The 22,141-nt window shown below is 42.8% G+C and overlaps 1 protein-coding gene across 1 annotated transcript in view; it reads left to right on the top strand.

Annotated features, from left to right (window-relative positions):
* The window catches only part of LOC108412282 (cadherin-7-like), a 264,252-nt gene that overhangs the window by 41,838 nt on the left and 200,273 nt on the right, over positions 1-22,141 (top strand). Inside the window, exon 2 of the mRNA XM_037533777.1 lies at positions 825-1,404. Within this exon, the coding sequence (XP_037389674.1) occupies positions 1,168-1,404 (237 nt within the window). The 5' untranslated portion in view covers positions 825-1,167. The remainder of the gene's footprint in view (positions 1-824; positions 1,405-22,141) is intronic.

Here is a 22,141-nt window from a genome sequence, read left to right as displayed (position 1 = left end):
GTTCTCGTTTGGCGCCTCTTCCTCATCACATCTCATTACAACTGCATCAGCATAGTTAATACGTGCTGGATAAAGTGACTGCAGTCACCAGGATAATTCTGCTGATGACCGTTCCTCTATCTCTTTCTCTCCCTCTCCACTCTCTCTCTCTCTCTCTCTCTCTCTGTCTCTCTCTCTCTCTCTCTCTCTCTCTCTCTCTCTCTTTCTCTCCCTCTCCACTCTCTCTCTCTCTCTCCCCCTCTCTCCGTATCTCTCTCTCTCTCCTCTCTCTCTCCCTCTCCTCTCTCTTTCTCTCTCTCTTTCTCTCCCTCTCCTCTCTCTCTCTCTTTCTCTCCCTCTCCACTCTCTCTCTCTCTCTCTCTCTCTCTCTCTCTCTCTCTCTCTCTCTCTCTCCCTCTCTCCCTCTCCCCTCTCTCTCTCTCTCTCCCCCTCTCTCCGTATCTCTCTCTCTCTCTCTCTCCCCTCTCCCTCTCTCTCTCTCACCCCTCTCTCTCTCTCTCCCTCTCCTCTCTCTCTCTCCCTCTCCTCTCTCTCTCTTTCTCTCTCTCTCTCTCTCCCTCTCCTCTCTCTCTCTCTTTCTCTCTCTCTCTCTCTCTCTCTCTATCCCCCCCTCTCTCTCTCCCCTCTCCCTCTCCTCTCTCTCTCTCTCCTCATCCCCTCTCCCTCTCTCTCTCCCCCTCTCTCTCCCCTCTCTCTCTCCTCTCTCCCGTCTCCCTCCATCTCTCCCACTCTCTCTCTCCCCTTTCCCTCCCTCTCTCTCTGTCTCTCTCTCTCTCTCTCTCTCTCCCTCTCCTCTCTCTCTCTCTCCTTGTCCTTTCCAATAGGTGCCGACTTCTCCTGTCCCATGAAGAAGGGATTTCCTCCCTGACCTCCGTTCTTCTGGCCTCAAAGGGAGCCTCATTGTTCTTCCATCCCTGAGGAGTTTCATCACTAAGTCATACGAGCAACACCAGAAGCAACGCACTAAACTGCCAAGGTCTGCGTTTTTTCCTCCCTCGCTCTTTTACTTTTTTTATGACTACGTTTTTCTTATTTTTTCTCACTTTTTCACTCTTTTGCTTAGTTGAACACTTCGTCACGTAAGAGCCCAGAATTCCGTGCAGCCGCTCCGTCGGCGTAGGTATTTCTTTTTCTTTTCTTTTTTTTTTTTTTTAAGGGCCCGTCCAGATGTCCTGCTGTGGCCCCCTCATGTTTAGCCCCATCTGGCTAGCAGTTCTACTTCTCCCCCTAGTGGACTTGGGACGCTGGGGGTTAAGCTCAGGGGTCAGCGGCACAACATCAGAGCCCCGGAAGGCCCCTGGAGCCCCTTGGGAAAGCCTGCAAAGACAGAAAAGAAACTGGGTGTGGAATCAGTTCTTTGTTCTGGAGGAATACACCGGCACTGACCCGCTTTACGTCGGCAAGGTAAGACGCGTCCCAAGTCTCCTACTTTTAATTTGGTTTGTTTTTTTTTCGGTCTCTGTGGATCAACATTAAAGAGCTTTGTGGTTGCAAACAAGTGGTCAATTTCCATTTGAGGGTAATGAAGCATGGAGGAGAATCCACTGCTTAGCAGGAATTGGGATGGACTGAGGAATTGACTGAACACAGAGAGTAATCGAGAGAATTGATGTTGAAAAAGAGCGATAGAGCCCGAATCAGTACGTTTGACCTCAGGCTGATGAGCTTGATTTTACAGCTTTTCACAGGAGCTCCTTTCTTCAAACGTTACTGTAATTCGATATTCGTTATTCCTCACTGACACAGTTTGGTTGGAGGTGTGGGTTCTAATCAATGCTACTTCTGTATTTCTGAGTGGAAGACAAGGTGTTTTAGTTCGATTTGAAGTTGATGTAAAGTTGTTGTGACTAGTCTTTTTTGGCAGAAATAAAAATGTATTTATTTCTTTATTTTTATTTCCTGACTTGGAAAAATGGGGCAGCACGTTGGCATGGTGGGTGGCGCTGTTGCCTCACAGCAAGAAGGGCCTGGGTTCGATTCCCCGCCCGGGCGGCCAGCATCCTTTCTGTGTGGAGTCTGCATGTTCTCCCCATGTCTGTGTGGGTTTCCTCCGGGTTCGCCAGTTTCCTCCTACAGTCCAGACATGCGGTCAGGCCAACTGGCCATGCTAAATTGCCGCTAGGTGTGAATGTGTCTGTCTGCACTGTAATGGACTGGTGATCTGTCCCAGGTGTATCCTGCCTTCCGCCCAATGACTGCTGGGATAGGCTCCAGCTCCCCCTCGCAACCCGACTTGGAAAAACTCAAATGAAACAGAGTGTAAGTGTAAATATAATGATTGTGCTATAAAGCAATGACCCTCTTTAGTTAACCCCACCTGCATTGGTCTATAACTTACGAATACCTCAGGTTGTTTGCACTGAAGTCCATGTAGATACCTGAAGTATATTGAAGTTATAGAAGTGTGTAGTAAAATTTAGTTTTCAAATATGAATATATTTATATCAATACATCCAGCTGGAGCTCAAAGTGGCCAATTTACACCATTAACAAAATGAAAATGAATCTGTTTTCACTTCTCAATGGCAAAACAAAGCCAAATGAGTGCACTGAGTGCATTAGTGCCTAGAAATAAACGCTGCTGGTGAGTGAAATGATATGCAAATGAATTAAAACGGATCCGTTTCCAATGCAATAATATGTTCGCTACTGAATAAATTATGTGTGTACATTTCATTTGGTTGCTACATTTGTCTGGAGCTCTCTTTGATCTGCGTAAATGGACGCCTTAGGCAAATTTTAAATCGCTGACCAGAAGTTAACATCAGCAGCGCTGCAACCAACACAGCAAACTTACTGTAGACTCCATGTAATCAGAGAAGTTTGTCCACGCAGTGTTTTATGTTATTATGGTTTCCTTTGTGGCAACAGCAGCTCCACACTCTCAGAAATAAAGGTACTAGACTGTCTCTGGGTCAGTTCCCCTCTCATCACTGAGGTGGAACCCTCAAGCCTCCATCTCAGTGCCTTCAGTCAGGGAACATAACTGAACCATAATCCACTGAAATGATCTGTTCTAAGCTGGACTGACTCCACACACCCCGCCTCGCCTCGCCTCCAGGCTTTTACTCTACTGCTCTGTTTTAAAACATTCGGTTATGAAAAGGAACAAATACCAACTTTTCACCTGGAGAACCTGATTTAAGCTCCACAATCAGACCTTAGAACCACTGCTGGAGCTTTGAGGGAACATCTACACTGTTTGTACCCTGATAAAGGAAAAATGAACCTGAACAGAACCTTCATTTCTAACAGGGTAGTTACATATTGTGTTCTGCAGTTACAGTTTTCTGATTTTCTGTTTGAAACGCAACAGAATATTTACTGAGTTTTCTCCTTGTTCTGTAAAACTTACAGTAAGATTAAGTAAAGGTGCTCTTTAAACCCAGTTCAGCTGGTCTTCAGATTCAGTTGTTTGCCCTCTTTTCATACAGAGCAACAGGAGAATAGTTGAAATGATTAATAATTTTATTTATTTTTATTCAACCAGAGTTCTTCTGAGATTTAATATGTCTTTTTCACTAGAGTCCTGGCCAAGAGAGGCAGCAGAACAAATTACTGCCACAAAACAAATAACACAATACACACTTCAAAACAGAAAAATCGATGACCAGCAGCCCATAATCAGTTTATCAAACACACCATTTATGTTTCTCATAAAGAAAAGATGCTTAGACCCAGAGTCCCTTCTATGACCACGACTTCATGACTTCAGGGGTCGATGGTTCACCACCCAAATAATATCTCCTAATAAATAATATCCCATTAGGTTTTTTCCACATCCACTACTTTAAGAAGGTTTCAGAGGAACTCAGTTCCTGAAGGTTTGAGTCTTTCTGTTACAGATTCCAGTCAGACAGTGCAGCAAAACTACAATGTAGTTTTCCTAATTCAGTGTATGGTAGGAATCTTGAGAAGATCCACATTTTGAGTGCACTGATCATAATTCTCGCTTCATTCTTCATACATAATTCCACACAGATAAGAAGGAAACAAACAGAGTATAGATTTATAAATTAAAGTACATCAGTAAATCTGCCTACGTGTAGAACTGAGCTGCTCTTTCATTAAGAACACAGTGGAGAATATTTGACCTGAAATTAGTAATAAATCTCAAAGCTCCATGATAAACAGTGTGTAAACAGTTCAGAGGTGTGTGCATGTAAACAACATCCCTGTAATCAATCACGGATAGAAAAGTAGCAGAGACAAGAAGCTTCACAGGATAAACAAGACTCCAGCTTCAGTTTCTTCACCAAACGTAGAGCATGAGGCTGAAATGTTAAACCGTATTCAAAACTAAACCCAGATATTAGTACGTAGAGACATTTTCAACCACATTTCCCTTAAAAGTGCTGACAGGCAAATGGTTTCAGGGCTTCTTCCTTGGATTTGTAAACATTGGCTGTTTACATGCAGATTTTCTCCAATTCAATTGAATCCAATCCGATTACTGATTCAGACTGAGGTGTTTATTCTCAATCTGTTCAACAATCTGATTAAAATATTTGTTTACATGCGCACTACAAGGAATCCGACCCAGAATGAAGCACATGGGTGGTGAACTGCTTAGTGTAGACGTTACCATGACAACCAGCATCCCGTGAGTCCAGTCAGAGTGAGATGAGCAGCAGTGAGCAGTGATTGTGTTTTTAAAAGGCCGAGAGGAAGACGTCGTGCTCTGAGACATATAAGCTGGACGTCCGTCCCACCGCCGTCTTTTAAAGATCAGAGCATGAACTTCGTCTCCTCTGCAGACCAGTTTCTGCTCCGCCGTGTTGAACGGGATAAACTCTCACTGTGACGCGACGCACATGCAGAACGGACTGAAACTTCCCGATAGGGAATGTAATCGGATACAGGCGTTTACACGGATATTATTCTTATATTTAACCGATTATTTACAGGATTACCCACCTCGATCAGTCGGATAGGAACTGTATTCCGAATGGCCTTCCGAAGGGTTTACATAGACATATTCTATTTTGATTGAGCTATTAGTCAGATTATTAACAGATGTAAATGTGATTATTGTTTTTAAAAAGGCAAATATGGATTGAATCTTGGGATTTTGGATGTGTAGTATAATAAAGCTGCGTGAAGTGTTTAATAAAACATGCAGAAAATGCACTCAAAGCATCTTTACACTTCACTCTGTAAACGCTCCTCCATGCAGATCTGGAGAAGCTGTGCTTCAGTGCGAGAGAGTAGAGTCGCATCATTTGAGTCGGAGCTGAACCTCCCACACCTCCCTGCTTGGCTTTAATGCATTCTGTCAGATTCTGAATTTCAGAAGCCAAATGTCTGTTTATGCAGCGGTGCAGAGCTCAGGGTGAGAGAGCCCTGACCAGCAACGGACAGCGGCTGGAACAGAGCGCGCACACACACACACGCTCACACACACACACACGCTCGCTCACACACACGCTCACACACACGCTCGCGCGCACACACGCTCACACACACACGCTCGCGCGCACACACACACACACACGCTCGCACAGACGTACACATACACACACGCTCACACACACGCTCGCACACACACGCGCACACACACACACACACACACACACACACATAGATATATATATATAAACTGAAATCTAAAAAAGAAAAAATTGTGAAAGGACATTAAATCCATTTTTAAGTGTCAGAAATGAATCAGGTATATTTAACAATAAATTCCAGCAACTAAATATGCATGTTTCTCTCCTGATCCACTCTAACTGTAAATAAATCTTATGTTTAAATATTTTTCCTACAATCAAGAGTTAAATACAATTATTACATTCAATTATTTGTGCATCTTGTACATCATAGTAAAACCATTTATTGATGAGGAGATTTTCTTAGTCTTTACAGTTTAGTATTATTTACAGAACCGCTTCCCCTAAAACTCGTAGCTCTGTTTCTGAGAAATTCACTTTTCTTTGTTCCTTTGTTTTTTTTTTTTTGGCAGCTGACCAGAGCTTCACTTGGAGTTGGTCAGTGTATGAACTCATTTACATGCCCGTTCTGATTGACACGCCCAAGAACATGCTGAAAATACTGCCACGTTAAACGACAACGCAAATAAATAAATGAAGACATTTAAAAAGTCACGGCGACTGTATGAACAGGGCTTATTGACTGTGCCGCTCGGGGTTCTGAGTATGGCCACAAATACCTTATTACAGCTTCAGGCCAGTCTTAGAGCTTGGTTCCACCAAAGTAATCCTTCCTGCGCATCTCAGATGCCCAAGAGTGTTCCACACTCTTAAACAGATGGTTCGTCAATGGTTCTCTAGTAAAAACATTGGTTCTCTATCACGTGTCAGACTCCAGTCCTCGCAGGCCGAAACTCTGCAGACTTCAGCTCACTGTTTCACTAAACACACCTGATTCAGCTCTTCAGCTAATCAGGCCTCCATCAAATGACTTCAGAGCATTAGACAAGGGTAAACGCCGATCTCTGCAGATCCAGAAGGTCCTCAGTTTGACACACTTGTTCTTTAGGAACCATAAACACTTAAAGAACCATTTGCATGCAGGGTTCTCTGAATGGTGAGATGGTTCTGTTTAGTGAAGGACTTTTTCTTCACCATGAAAAGAATTCTGTGATCATCTGCTTTAGTCGTCTTCCATGGTCTTCCAGGGCTAGGGTTCTTCAGTGTGTATCTTCTTTTTAAGAATGTTCTAGATTGTTGATCTGACCCCCATCTGAAGCTCTGGCTCTCTCTCTGATGAGTTTTTGTTGTTTCAGCCTGACGATGCTCCCATCACTCACTTCGAAACGTGACTCTAGACCTTTTATCTCCTTAATTTACCATCACATCACGAGGGAACCGGCCACAACAGTAGCTATGCTGTAAAAATGTTCGTCAGATCAACCTAAAAAGACTTTGTGGTGAATTAAATGAAATAATTCTATTTAACGTAAATAACTGCTTCACATAAACGGTTCTACCACGGCCCTATCTGATCTAAGCAGTTAATGATGATGACGATGACAACGATGATGACACTGATGCTGATGATGACGATGATGCTGATGATGACGATGATGATGGCGATGATGCTGATGATGACGATGATGATGGCGATGACGATGATGCTGATGATGACGATGATGCTGATGATAATTATGATGATGACGATGACAACGATGATGACACTGATGCTGATGATGACGATGATGCTGATGATGACTATGATGATGGCGATGATGCTGATGATGACGATGATGCTGATGATGACTATGATGCTGATGATGACGATGATGCTGATGATGCCGATGATGCTGATGATGGCGATGATGATGACGATGATGATGGCGATGATGCTGATGATGACGATGATGATGGCGATGATGCTGATGATGACTATGATGATGATGATGACTATGATGATGGCGATGATGCTGATGATGACTATGATGATGATGATGACTGATGATGGCGATGATGCTGATGATGACGATGATGCTGATGATGGCTATGATGCTGATGATGACGATGATGCTGATGATGGCGATGATGCTGATGATGGCGATGATGCTGATGATGACGATGATGATGGCGATGATGCTGATGATGACGATGATGATGACGATGATGATGGCGATGATGCTGATGATGACTATGATGATGATGATGACTATGATGATGGCGATGATGCTGATGATGACTATGATGATGATGATTGATGATGGCGATGATGCTGATGATGACTATGATGATGATGAACAATTCTTTGTCAGTCATTTTAATCAAAGCTGTGCAGCTGCAAATGATCTACAGTCAGTCTTTGTAAACTACACTGTGCACCTGTACAATGGGTGTTTCTGATAAAATGGCCAGTCAGCATAGATACAACTGTGTGTTCTGGAAGAGAACGAGTGCTCACTAATTATTCATCGCCCTGAGATCTTTTATAAATGGAGAAACGATGTTCTTCGCTCTGTTGGCTGTGAAAAGCTCCAGTCTGGACACTTCATTCCAGAGTGAATAGATCACAGTAAGTGGACAGTTACTGGACCTTTTGCCTTGCTAAAAATAAGCCGTGGTTGTGTTAATGCCGGGACTGTGGAGAGCAGCGCTTGATAATAAACAAGCACATTTGGTATGAGTGCATCCTCGGCCCCAGGGGCTGATGGGAGATGGACTATGTCTATTGAGATGTGAAGAGAAATTAGGAAAAGGGCAGCGTTCGGCTCTCCGGCAAACATGAAGCAGATCGGAAAATAAAGAGCAACAGGCTACTCCAGCTGGTTCTGGACCTCATCTGAATCTCCTGGATTTAAAACTGTACTGTCGCCTTTAGAACAACATTCTGTTAAACATCTTCAGTAACTCTGTGTCAAAACACCAAAACATGCCAGGAGAATCGCGTTCATCATGTATATCTTCAACAAAAGCAGAGAATCTCGTGTCCAGTGAATTTGTTATATTGTGCATTTTTGTCCAGCTGACCTCTATATGCACCCTGTAAAAATGCCTCGTCAGGTCAACCTATAAGATTCTTCATATGGTGAAAAATAAATGAACTCATTTTATTCAAACTAAATAAATACTTTAATTTTCTGAGTTGAATCAAAATGATTTTTTTTGTTACTACATGAAGTCATTTTTTAAGTTGGTCTGACAACATTTTTTATAGTCGACCCTGTAAAACAACAGCAATGAAAAATATTAACACCACCACTACTGTTACTACAATTACTGCTATTACTACCACCACTACTACTACTACAATTATTACTACTATTATTATTACTGCTATTACTACTACTACAACTATTACTACTACTACTATTACTACCATGACTACTACCACTACTACTACTATTACTTCTATTACCACTACTATTACTACCACTACTACCACTATTACTACTTTGTTTTTCGTTTACTGTACTAATTTGCAAAAATTACGAATACAAATCTGGTAACACACATTATTCTTTCTTTTCTAATCAAAAAAATCAACCTAAAAAATGAATTAATGTAATTACAAACAACTGAAAACTTTTAAGGGATGTGTTTTTTATGTGGGTGTTATTTTTTAGAACATACCTGTATTTTTAATTTCTCAACCAATTCATTTTTTTTCTTAATTTTTAAAGCTTTGAAGCTTGACTATTCTTTCCTGCTCTCTGTAGAAATAATATCATCTGTATTGAAGTTTTTATTTTGTTTCAGTGAAAGTTGAAGGTCTGAAGTTTGGGGAGCAGTTAAACAGTTGTGTGGATTCCTGGTGTTTAACTGAAGCATTAATGATCATAAGGTCTGTGGTGGAAAAGCTCAGGCTGGATGGAGGCCTTGAATTCGTTTCAACAGTCAGTGAGAGGCGGAGCTGCTGGCCACATTCAGAATGAGGGTCTTTGTTCTTTCCCTGAACATGGGGTTAATAAAACTCGAAGGCCCCGTCCCATTTCACCCCTCAGCCCACCCCTGAGTCCTCGTTAAGATAGAGGGGTGGGGTGAAGTGTTGGGGCTACATGACCCTCCAAACGGAGGTTTTTCAGAGACTCCAAACAGAGAGAAACCGGTGAGATGGAGAACAAGAGACCAAAGAAACCCACAAATGTGTGAATTTTCTCTGTTAATAATTACAATAAACATCATATTAACTCAGTTTAATGTGGTTTCAGTGGATTTTGGTCTTTTTTCTTCATAACAAGCATAAACATCACTAATAGCATGCTAGTGTCTCAGTAGCTAGCTCACTAACTTTCCCGTTCCACCTTAAATAGTCCAGCAGTTCTGACGCCTGAAGCGCCAGGATGTACCTGCTGCTCCATTTAAGGTGGAACGGGAAATTTGAGCGAGAATCTGGAGAATCTCCGACTTCAGCTTCATATCACTGAAGAATTAGGGGGGGGGGTGATAATAAATAACTGCCCCCCTCTTTGAAGGCGTATGATTCCTAAATGTAACTAAAGCCCAGCAGTGAGGAGCTGAACTTTCCCCTCCTCTGCTGTCCCTGCAGACGGGCAGGGTCGCCTACAGAGCGGCGCTAGTAGCTGTTAATGAAGTGATGCTCTTTTATTAGAGGGTCTCATTTCAGAGGGAAGATCTCAACCACTGCCCTGTAGCTCAGGAACAAGGGGCAGCACTCTAAAACTAGGGGTAGGGGTAAGAATAAGGAATGGGACTGGGCCTAAAGTTATAATAATAATAAGTAGTAATTCTAGTAGTGACTTGTTATTTTACAGTCCTGGTGTTGCTGAATAGACAGAATTCAGTATTTGATCAGTCAGAAGTGTTGATGGCTGAATCTTCATCGAGGCCTCTAACAGCAGAGCTGGCCTCAGGTGGCTTCCTGAGAAGGACTTTACCAACACTTGAAGCCTTCACTCGCGCAGCAGGACGGAAGGGAAGGAACGCTTCGCCGGAGATGAGAGGAGGGAAGGATGAAGTCTGATCGACAGACAGACTAGCAGCTTACAAAGATCACAGAAACGTCCATTCTCTGCCTTGTATCCCGGCGCTGACTGACAGGCGGGGGTCCGGTGCTGCTCAGAGGAGTCAGGCCTGCCGCTGGATGAAAACAGCGGTGCAGAAGTCGGGTTAATACACCGAGGATATTTTTGAAAACCGAGCGTGATTACGCGCAGGCCTTTGTTCCTGCCTCTTGTTGGGCTGTGAGAAATTGTCCTTGGGTTTTATACACTTACTTTGCGCTGAACTGTTTGTGTGTTGCTAAGAAACAGAGATGAAAAAGGTGGCGAGTGAAGCTTCACTGAATACCTGCTCCCCTCCGTTTGTTCTGCGCCTGTAGTCAAATCATTCTGTGTTCCTGATCCAACAGTATGAGATGCAACTCGCACGGTATGTGGAGGAAGGTATGGAGAATAGAGGCGGGCGATGTGGGGAAAATATCACGAGACTTTCACAGTGATCGATACGCATCACGCCGTTTTGTCTTTCAGGGGTTTGTAAGTTTGGTGCAGATAAAATGTGTCGGAAAAACAGTCGAACCATTTTTAAAACACTATTTACTTTTTAAACGCTTTTTACTTTTTATTACTCTTGTTCATTTGATTCTTTTAACGGATTTTTATTTTTGTATTATTTTAAACACAGGACCCTTTTTCATTCCTGATGCCAGAGCTGAACTGACTATCGGCTGATATTGAGACTGATCTGATATTTTCAGGCCTTAAAATGAGCTGGTTTAAAATAAAGTATAAGCACTTCATAAGAACATTAAAGCAATGAGGATATGGTAAAATAATAGATGGCTTATCAGTATCGAACTGATTTCAGCAGAAAAAATCTTATTTAAAAAATCTGAGCCCAAGCAGTGATTTCCACTCCAGAACCTGGTCTGTTTTTACTGCAGTGCTGCCTGAGGGCCCAAAGATCACGGCCAGCATCACTGCTTTTCAGCCTCGTCCCTCACAGACAGAGATTTCTCCAGATTCTCTGAGTCTTTAATGATATTATGAATTGTAGACGATGAAAAGCAGAAGCTCTTTGCTGTTTTGTCAGTTCTTCTTGAACTGTTGCTGTATTTGGCCGACACTGAGAGTGATCTGATATTTTTAGGCCTTAAAATGAGCTGTTTTTAAATGAACTGCTTCGCTGTAGACGCTCAAGATGTGCCAGGCTAGATTTTCTGCTGAAATCAGTTCAATACTCTAATATTTTACCATATTCCTGTTGCTTTTATGTTCTTGTGAAGCGCTTTCATCTTTCATCTCTATTGCATGTCAGAAAGGTGCTATAAAATGAAGCTTGATATCATTTATTATTCCAATGAATTGGAAGTTTCTACTTTGTAAATATGGTTTAAAGTCACACCATAATGCCACAGAAGAACCACTTTGGGTTCTTTGAAGAACCATTCGACGGAAGCTCAAGCCCTTAACAAGCCACGAGTCCACTGGCCCAAAATTATATCACACAGTTCTCTAATCTGAGAAATCTCCATCAGTTTGCACTGAAGTCGTAGTTACCGAATAAGAAGCCTTGGTGTGGAGTAAACCCGGCATGTTTAGGGGTTAATTAGGAGGACATAATCACTAATGAGATGTGAGTGAGGCTGGATGGGATCTGCTTATTATAATCAGAAATAATCAGAACGTTTATTTTGCTGACGCGGGTACCAGATAAATGCCAAACAGATTATCTAGCACGTGAGCTGCGTTCAGCCAACAAAACATCGCAAAGCGCCTATTTAAACGGAAGTGGTGGTGTTTTCAACATTTGTGCTATGCAAGCACTGCGACTACAACGGCTGAGAAGGCCATTCTTGGTGTTCTTGAAATACCCGGTGAAATGAGTTTAGGCACGTTTAATACTTTAAAACACGTCTTCAGCCTCTTATTCTCCAGGGTATATTTTGGTTTGTCCATCTGAATTTTCATGACCAAATCATGAGGCAAATTATTCAGTAACTGTGTAAAAGCCCCTCAGATGATCAGAACGTGTGTTTTATGATCTCCACATTTCACTACACGCTCACAATTTACTGCCGAGAGCCAAAAATCTGCGCCGCTCTTTGTGTTGTTCTCTAAAAGTGATGTTTCCAGAGCAGATCACTGAAGAGACGCCGTCTGTTTATAGTTTAGAGCCCAGATTTGGGGAAAAACGGGTCGACTTTCAGTAGAAAAACAAACTGAGTTCAGCTTCTTTTATTATAAGGGTTTAAAATGACGTCACCGTCTATTAGACTGGAGAGAAGAGCTACAGCCTCACACGACGCCCAGCTTCTGAATGGAGCTCATGGAGTATGAACGTTATGGAGAACATGACCGAGTGCGGTTTGGACCCTCAAAGCTGCTGCACACCATTAAACACTGTTTCACAGCCTTTCACTAAAACATGTCGCTCAAGCCGGAAACTAAACGGTGCTGGGACTGAATGCGCCCCCATGTTAAACAGGCAGCATAGTGGAAAAATTTATTTATTTATTTTTTTAATAAAAAAGGTCAAAAACAGAAGTTTGCCGAGTAATAATTTTGAAATAGCACCATCATTTTTACCCCCCAGTCCTCTGTGTGTGTAAAGAACATTTTAATAAAGATTAAAAACCTCCACATGATGTAAAGATTATAAAGCTATTAGTGAAGACAATACCTTCACTGTTTTGTTGCAGTCTGTGAAGAGATTGTGTGACTGTTGATAATGATAATCTCAAAAACCCCAAGCTAGAAGACCAAGGCCCAGTCCCATTTCTCCTTTTCACCCCTGCCCCTTGTTTTAGAGCGCTGCCCCTTGTTCCTGAGCTACAGGGCAGTGGTTGAGATCTTCCTCTGAAATGAGACCCTCTAATAAAAGAGCATCACTTCATTAACAGCTACTAGCGCCGCTCTGTAGGCGACCCTGCCCGTCTGCAGGGACAGCAGAGGAGGGGGAAGTTCAGCTCCTCACTGCTGGACTTTAGTTACATTTAGGGATCAGACGCCTTCAAAGAGGGGGGCAGTTATTTATCATCACCCCCCCCCCTAATTCTTCAGTGATATGAAGCTGAAGTCAGAGATTCTTAATCCACCTGTCACGATTGGCCCCTCCCAGTTCTGTCCATGTGCTTTGTGTTTTGGATCTTCCATGTGCGTTTGTTTTGGTCCAGCCCCCTTGTTTGTTGACTCCGCCCCTGATGGTTTTCACCTGTCCCTTGTCATCCCTGTTTTACAAGCCCTGTGTTTGTCTTGACCGGTCTTTGTTTGATTTGTTCGCTTTGTTCGATGTGTTTGATCGTGCTGTTCGTTTGACATGTTGTTTGAACCGTTTGAACCTGTTTATTGTTTGTCATCATGTCTAACTCTCGTTCTGTCCGTGTTGGCTCACTGACCCTGGACCATTTTGACCATGACCCTGGATTTGCCCATAATACATCTCGCTTATCTCAGCACGTGCGTCCGCCTCCTCGCTCCCCGTTACACCACCCTAAGGTGGAACGGGAAATTCAGGCCTTTACAGAAACATGCAGGTGATTATAACTTATGACGGGCTGAGAAAAGAATTCTGTGACCTAGTTTGCTGTGATAACATGTCGTCATATTGTCCAGCTCTACTAGAGAAATGATATAATCTGAAATGATCTGGAAGCTGAAGTTGTGGTTTATCTCTCATCTCAATATCTGCACTGGGACTGGCGATGGGGTCAGCCAGGTGCCAGACTCCATTCATCCCAGCATGCGATCCCCCGTTAGTCACATTATTTATGTGATATGAAGCGTTTATGTCGCAGCTCTAATGAACTGGTGCATAGAATGTGGCAATTTGACTCAGACTGACTCATATTCAGACGAGTCAGCTTCAAATAACGCTGAAAGGATTGAAAGGTGACAGATTTCAAAGGCTCGGGTAGAAAAATACCAATCAGAACGCTGCATCATCATCATCCCGCACGCCGGGTCGGTTGCATGTGCAGTTAAAGTGAGGAGCTATGAGAGAAATATGCATTTTCGGTCCACTTGATGGATGATTGACAGGTGCTGATTCGCTCATGGCAGAAGGGGAGAGGAGGAGAGGTGCTGGGTTTATACCCCGGAACAAAAATAAAAAGTGATCATTTTTCAAGGCCAAATTGCTCATCCTGTATTCCTTTTTCTCAGCTGATGAGGCTAATTTGACCCAACCTTTGGAATTCTATGGGGGGTGGCGTGGGGTGGGGGGGGTGGTTATCATCTGCCGGGGTCACTCTGGGTCAGAAACTTTCCTGCTGGTATGCGTAAGCATTTCGTACCGCCTCTGAAGCGAGCGAGTAGGCAGCATTTTGGCAGGCTCGTTCCTTCCACGTCCCAGAGAGAGAGGCAGCATTTCTCTGAAGTCGTCTGATTCCTGGAATGAAGCCCATCCTCCGTTTTTCCTTCTCCTTCTTCTTCTGACGTGAGAGATGAATCCATTGTTGGTTAAAATATTCCTTTAGGCTCTATTCTGGGGAGAGGGAGTCAATAAAAATTTGAAGCGTCTATGATCTGAAACCTTCACTGCTTGTCGTCAGGTGTGTCATTTTCAGATGTGCGGAAGGTGTCAGGCTTTTTTGGGGGGAAGAGAAAAAGAAAGAGCTACACATCGAGGTGAGAAAGGAAGCAGCGGAAGAGCGAACGAGGAGAAGAGTGCTTTCACATCAGTTATTCAGACTAGGGCATGTCCTCCGTGCCGGCCCAGAGCGAGTGCCGCGGTGCGGTTCAGGATGCCGCTTCCCTGGAAGGGACTGGCTCCTGTGGGAATTGTCCTGTAATTCCTCCCGTATTAAAGGCTTATTTCGACAGAGTAAAGTGAGTTTGTACTCTTTTCTGTGTTCCTCTGCTCTGCTGCACTGGAATTAAAGGACATGCTCTGCATTTGCTAAACTCGTCCTTCACGAAGGGTCATTTTGGTGTCCCTGCTGCAGTTGAGGTGTTCCAGGTGATGATTCCTGTGCAGGTAATGAATATATGTCAAGACTAATGCGCCTTTCTACAGTTCGTCACTGCCATAAAAGAAGAGCCTTGGGCATTTTACTGTTGCATCGTTCTAGGACAAATCAATCTGAAGCAAACAATGTGCAATGAACTACTCGGTATATGGAGCTTCCAACAAGCTGGGATGCTCCTGCATCAGAGCAATGAACTAGGCGCCGGAGAGCCGTTGTCATGTTTAACCTCCATTTGCAACTTCTGGGTGAAGACCTCCCCCCATATCCCTGCATGTGAGATCATTTCCAGCATCACATGTAATGCAATCGATTACAAACACGTCGAGGTATGCGGCGTATTCTTTTGGAACAGTTTGCTTCGTCCTTTTCATCGTTTTTTTAATTTATTTTTTGCCCTGCTCTGTGAAGAGACCTTGGGTTTGTGAAAGGCGCTATATAAATGTAACTTATTATTATTCTTATTATTAATATGCTAATGGGAGTTACAGCAGAATATTCAGGTGAATCTCCCTGTATTAAGCTGTAATTCCTCATTAATAATTTAGCCCACTGGAACAAGCTGAGAATTTTGGTCAGAAGCAAAGATTTTAACTTTAAAAGATAATTAAAATCAAGAAAATCATCATCAAGAAAATTTGATATAAAATTCCACTTTTAGAGAATCACTGTGTTACTGTGTAATAAATAAATAATTACAGAGTTGCATTCGAATAGCATGAAAGTGGAAGTAATAACTCAGTCATAGACTATGCTTTGGTTCACTCAATTTCCAGTTAAAACTATTTACTGGAACCATTTACTATTAATTGTTCAAAGATTTCAACACTAAACACAAATTCCAATCAATATCAGTATTTAATTAGCAAAAAAAACAAACAAACAAACAGGAGCTTCCGAAATTAGATTTAAAAGCTCCAGAGAAAATGTGACTCCTAACAACCACCTGGAAGAGCTGGTTGACCCCAGAACTGCGCCCATCAGATAAACAGCACTGAAAGCTTTGATCTCTGAGAGAGAGGAAAAGATCAAGCTGCTTCAGATCTGAAAACATCCACAGGTGTTTCTGTCCATCCTTCCACTGTGAGAAGACCACTCAGTGCTGTGGGTCTGAAAGGATGTGTAGCTGATCAAGAAGAACCTCACTGAGAAAAGGAGACGGACACACCAGACAAAGAAGCTGGACGATGGACTGACCGCCCCAGAGTCCAGACCTCAGCACCACTGAATGGGTTTGATCATCAACCAGCTTCTCAGACTGAGCTTTGGAGGCGTGTCTGCAGGTTCTCTGAGGAGCTGAAAGTGAGTCTCCTGAGAAGAACGGAAGCTGGAATGAAGTTGAAGAGAGACCCACTGACTGGACACAGCTGAGAGGAGATCTTTTAAAGAAGCTGAACCCGACAGTCCACTTATTACGCACTTCTATGACTTGAGAAAACAGCCTGTTTGCATTGTAGTCCATGCAGTGAATAACAGGCCTTGGGTTTAAAGCTGGGATTGTGAGCCATTAAAGTTTTTCCATTTCAACTTACAAAAGCGACAACATGCATTGACACAAGATAAGGGGGTGTTACCTCTGTGAGCTGCCACAGCTTGAAGGAAAGGCAATGCAGTCTAAAGAAAGAAAAAGCAGAAGTACAAGCACAAACAAAACCGTGCGCCCTCTCCCTGAACCTTTGGCCCTGGACCTCACGCATGCATACCCATGCTCTGATTGTGGAGTCCGTTCACGGCCCGTCTATGACTTTTACTAAAGGCCACTTTCAACAAATGTCAGCCGGCAAACAGTCAGAACGCTGATCAAATTCCACAGCGTTGACATAAGTGTTAAGGTTGCCAGTCCCAGTAGAAACGGGGCTGTGTTGGGAATCCGGCGCAGCGAAGGAGCAGATCGTTATTCTGTGTTTGTCTTGCTGGCAGATCATTTCCATCTGGTGGATTCAGATGATCACTGTAAGAATCTTCTACATCAATAAATATATACGGCTCATCAGTAGAGAGTGAGATACTGGTGGGGCCTGACGGGTTGATTCTGATTTGGATTAATGATGGTGATACTTTTTTCTCACACATTCATGTGTGATGTTTCCTAGTCTTAGTTATAATAATAATAATAATAATAATAATAATAATAATAATAATAATAATAATAGATGATGTCTGTACAGCCCATACAGCACCCAAAGACTGTTACAATTATATCAATACATAGAACAAACCAGCGCTGGACGAAGTACAGAAACCATTTACTCCAGTTAAAGTCGAGGTAAAACATTCCTCCAGTAACAGTAGAAGTTCCTCCTTTAGACCTCCACTGGAGTAAAAGTACTAAAGTATTTCCCTTCAAATGTACTTAAGTATAAAGTAAAAGTACTAAAAGAGGAATTCTGGCTCTGATGTCCTGTTATCATTTTTATAACCAGACTGGCTTCATGAACTCATTTCAGGTGAAAGTCCTCCAGCGTCTCTCTTGGTAAACCAGTCTTTTAATAGAACGTCATTAATTAGTGACGCTGACGTCTATTAAAATGATCAGAAGCACAAAACACTGAAGGTAAACTGTTTCCATCAGGGAGAACCGAGTGGCTCTGAAATCACTTTTTACACACAAGCAAAGTTTCAGTTTCAGATTTATTTACAACTTAGTTCCAAGTTTAAGTTGAATAAAAACTGGCTTTAAACTCAGGATCACAGATGAGCTCCTTTACTATGTTGATCTGTAGGCGTCTGTTCATAAACATAAACCAGCCCAAACTCATTTACTATAAAATGAAATGGTGTTTGTAGAAATTCAGAAAAAAGCCGCGTCAGTCTCGACTGCATATGTGGACATATTTCTATATTGAGCTCTATTTACACAAAGTTAGGTTAGTTCATCATTTATGTTGAACAGACTCTCCCAAAGTTTTACGCTGCTGCGCTGACGTTGAACCGCGTGCTGCACTGGGTCGGTATGACCAACAGGTCAAAACCAGCTCTAAACAAAGTGACCGCTGGGCCCTGATTGGTGCTCTGGCTTTGTGCTTCTGTCGTTTAGACATGTTACGTTTTTATACACACAGAAACCAAAAGGAACGACAGATTTCTCAAAATGTAGGAGGAAAAAGTCGGATATTAGACTCTGAAATGTAGTGGAGTGAAAGGAGAAAGTCCAGAACGGAGAAACTTCAGTACAGATACACCAAAAATACTAAAGTACAGAAACTAATTACATTTACTCAGTTACTCAGTTACTCAGTTACTGTCCACCAGTGGAACAAAGAGACAGACAGTAAAACACTGTAATACAGATAAAGGCAGCGTAAAGAAAGCCTGGGTGCAGGAGTAGATTAGGTTTGTTGAAGGTTGTAGAGTGGATCTGTTTTGAGGTTAGATTTGAATGTGTGAAGAGAATCAGACAGCTGGACTTGCGGCGGGAGAGACTTCCAGAGATGAGAAGCAAATTTTAGGAATGTTTGATCACCGAAGCTGTGAAGGACTGATGGAAGAATGATGAGGAGCCCAGCTGAGGAGGACCTGATAGTGTGAGGAGATCAGACAAATAAGAAGGAACATGTGGCGTACACCCATCCACCGGGCCACGATAGCCGGCAGGAAGGCGAGGCCCAAGCTCCGAGCAGGGACAAAGCCCAACAAAAACGTTTGAGGAAAGCTGGGGGGAGCCATGAGGACTGGCTTGAGATCCACTCATCTAGAAGAAATAGATACTCAGAAATGTTGAATATATAAGCCTGATTGTTAATGGTGCTGTGAAAACAGATGTTCCTCTTTCTCAGGGCTGAGCTGTTGAGATAGAGAGTCTATTAGTACATCAGATGGTGCTGAATGTGGTTTCCTTCAGGAAAACATCAGAAGACTGAAGCGCCGCTGTTTTCATGTGAAGAGGACTGTTCTTTAATCTGATCGATATGAGGAGGTCGCGGACTGACCTGCTCTTACAGACACAAATACAAACTCTCCCTGACTGAATGGAGCGCAGCGCTGAAACGTTTAGTGGCTTCACGTGCCCTGCAGACCGAACTCAGCTGGAGTGGACGGCAGGTAGAAGGGTGGCAGCGATCCTTCAGATTTCTCCTCTGAAAATTCAACTTAATCATTCATTTTGAGCCCTCAGCTTTTCAGAGAAAACTCCTCGCCACTGTTCTCTGAAGTGGGAGCGCTGTAAGAAGAAGGTATGAGATCATGCTTGCTAAGCGCGCTTCAGGAAGACCTGAGTGCCAAGGGCTCTTCTGTGAACCTCTGTTTAATCTGAGTGAGTTTTGTTTATCAAGGTTGAACTCCTCTGCGCTCTCGCGTTCGGGGAGGTCTGAGCGATTATGCAAGCGAAACACCTGTAGCTACTCATCTCAGCTTGATTCTCGGAGGTGCGGAAGAGCCGTGATGTGGTAACAATTAAGAAGATCTGTTTAAAAGTTCTCAAAAATGCCACTCTTTTAAAACGTATTCATAGAAACATTCAGGGCTTCAACATAGTCCCAAACTATGGGGACAGGCAGGTATTACAGCAGAGATAACAAAGTAACAGAAGAAAGAAAAAAGGCTGTAAAGTAAAAGTCATTGACATTCCAGTGTCCAAAAAAGCAGGAAGTTTACACTCAATAAAAAATGACGCCAAATCCTCCAAAGCTAAATACAATATCAAATTATTAGAATGAAATGTGTCCACTCCTTTATTTCCATACTCCAATCGTAAAACCCACCGCTGTGTCATCAAACTAAAGCTGTTCCCACATTTTATTCTCTTATTCAGGAATTCAATAAGGCATTTTTAGGATCATTCGGATTTCACTCCACTCACAATCAAAGCTCCTGTCACTGGAGTGGAACCCTCGAAGGAACGTCTTCAGTATCTTTAGTTCAGGAACATCATGAATCCATTGAAATTATATGTATTTTTAAAGCTGTGTTGATTCGACAAACCCTCCAGGCTTTTATTCTACTGTTCTGTTTTAAATCATTCGGTTATGACGAGGTACAAATACCAACTTTTCACCTGGAGAACCTGATTTAAGCTCCACAATCAGACCTTAGAACCACTGCTGGAGCTTTGAGGGAACATCTACACCAGGGGTCACGAACCTTTTTGAAACTGAGAGCTACTTTATGGTTACCGAGTTTACGAAGGGCTACCAGTTTGATGTGCTCTTCTTAAAAAATTAGCTCAGTTTGCCTTTAGTTTATATTATTAATGATTAATGATACTCATCCCTGTGAAGACACTGATCAGATTAATTAACAGTGTCTCACAATAATTATCAACAATGACAACAAGGTGGAAAACAGATATCAATATTCAGCTCTTCATCTCTATTAATCTCAGCAATTCTTACATTTTCTGATGATCACTTACATCACTACATGTCCTCGCCCCCAGGTGGACGTCGGAGAGAGTGGACATTAGATCGGTTCCATTTTCAGTGTTTGCTTCATTGACAACTTCTCCATCTGAAGATGCCGTCTTCTTCTTCTTGATCAGATAACGTGTAGCTCTGAACGAGGCTTCGGTGGCTTTTTGTGATTTTTTGTTCGGCCTTGTGAAAAAAGTCTGTTGTGCACCCAAAGCTGCCTTTAGCTCAGACTTTCTGCCTTAGCGCGCTTCCAGGTGGATAGTTAGCATTGGAGCTTTTGTGGCAGGTAGTGAAGTGTCTCTCGACATTGTGCCGCTTTGGTGTCGCCACAGCCGCCAATCAGACACACGCAGGTTTCTTTAACCGTCGTAAAGAAGAACTCCACCTCCCATTCGCTGTGTCTGGGGTAAGAGCCTGCATGCTGTGCCTCAGGCCCGCTAGTTTACTCCCCGCGATCGCTGGTTTTGTCATGCGCAGAATTCTGACCTTTGAGCTGCTCTAGACAAAAACTTCACGTATAATCAATATCATTTTAAGATGTTTTAAGATAAGATATATATAAATACAGGTGTGGTTAAAAAGAATATCAACAGAATCAAATTAGACTTTAGATGCTGCTCACTAGTGAGTTGTGCTATTTTTAGAGCAGATCCTCGGGCGACTCATATGGTCCTTGCGGGCGACCTGGTGCCCGCGGCACCGTGTTGGTGACACCTGATCTACACTGTTTGGACCTGAACAGAACCTTCATTTCTAACTGTGTGGAGGTCCGTGTGTTGTGGATTACTGCTTCCATACGTAGTGAAAAACAACCTCCCCAACCAACAATCAGAATTTTGAGATACTAAAAGACAAAATGTTGATAATTAAGTAATTATTTGAACAGTTCAGTTAAAATAATAAATGTATATTTCTATTGGTCGATTCATCATGAAATGTTGTGGAAAGTGTGGAAAATTATGCCAAAAGACAGAAATAGAGAGACGCGTTTTCCTTTGGACATTGACGATATAAAACATTATATTTCAATGAAAAGGTGGTTTTATTTTTACCTACATGTGTGATGTCATCATGAGTTCATGTGATCACACACTAATCATGTGGTCTTCAGACGCTCCATGTATGAATCATGTACCTGTGTCTGTATTAGAGACGAGCAGAGCTTCAACTCAGCTCCTCTGACCAGCGTTAAACTGCCCAGTGTCATTAAAATGGCAACGTCCGAAACTATAAACATCTTCACTTTGCAAAAAGCCCTTTTCTCCGCACAGCTTGTAGTGGTCAGTGTCCATTCCTTCATATTGTCCTCCTCCTTCCTCCCCCATCGCTGGGCAGCTGCTGCCTGTGATTCCAGCAGATGAAAATCATCAGGTTGGCAGTCTGGTCCGTTTCTCTGGGCCCCGTCCAGCAGAAAGACGGACACAAACAGAGACCGCCAACAG

Source organism: Pygocentrus nattereri, chromosome 24 (assembly GCF_015220715.1).
Source record: "Pygocentrus nattereri isolate fPygNat1 chromosome 24, fPygNat1.pri, whole genome shotgun sequence".
In the NCBI taxonomy this organism is placed as follows: domain Eukaryota; kingdom Metazoa; phylum Chordata; class Actinopteri; order Characiformes; family Serrasalmidae; genus Pygocentrus; species Pygocentrus nattereri.
The sequence above is the reverse complement of the archived record's forward strand: the minus strand, read 5'-3'. Positions and strand labels throughout refer to the sequence as shown.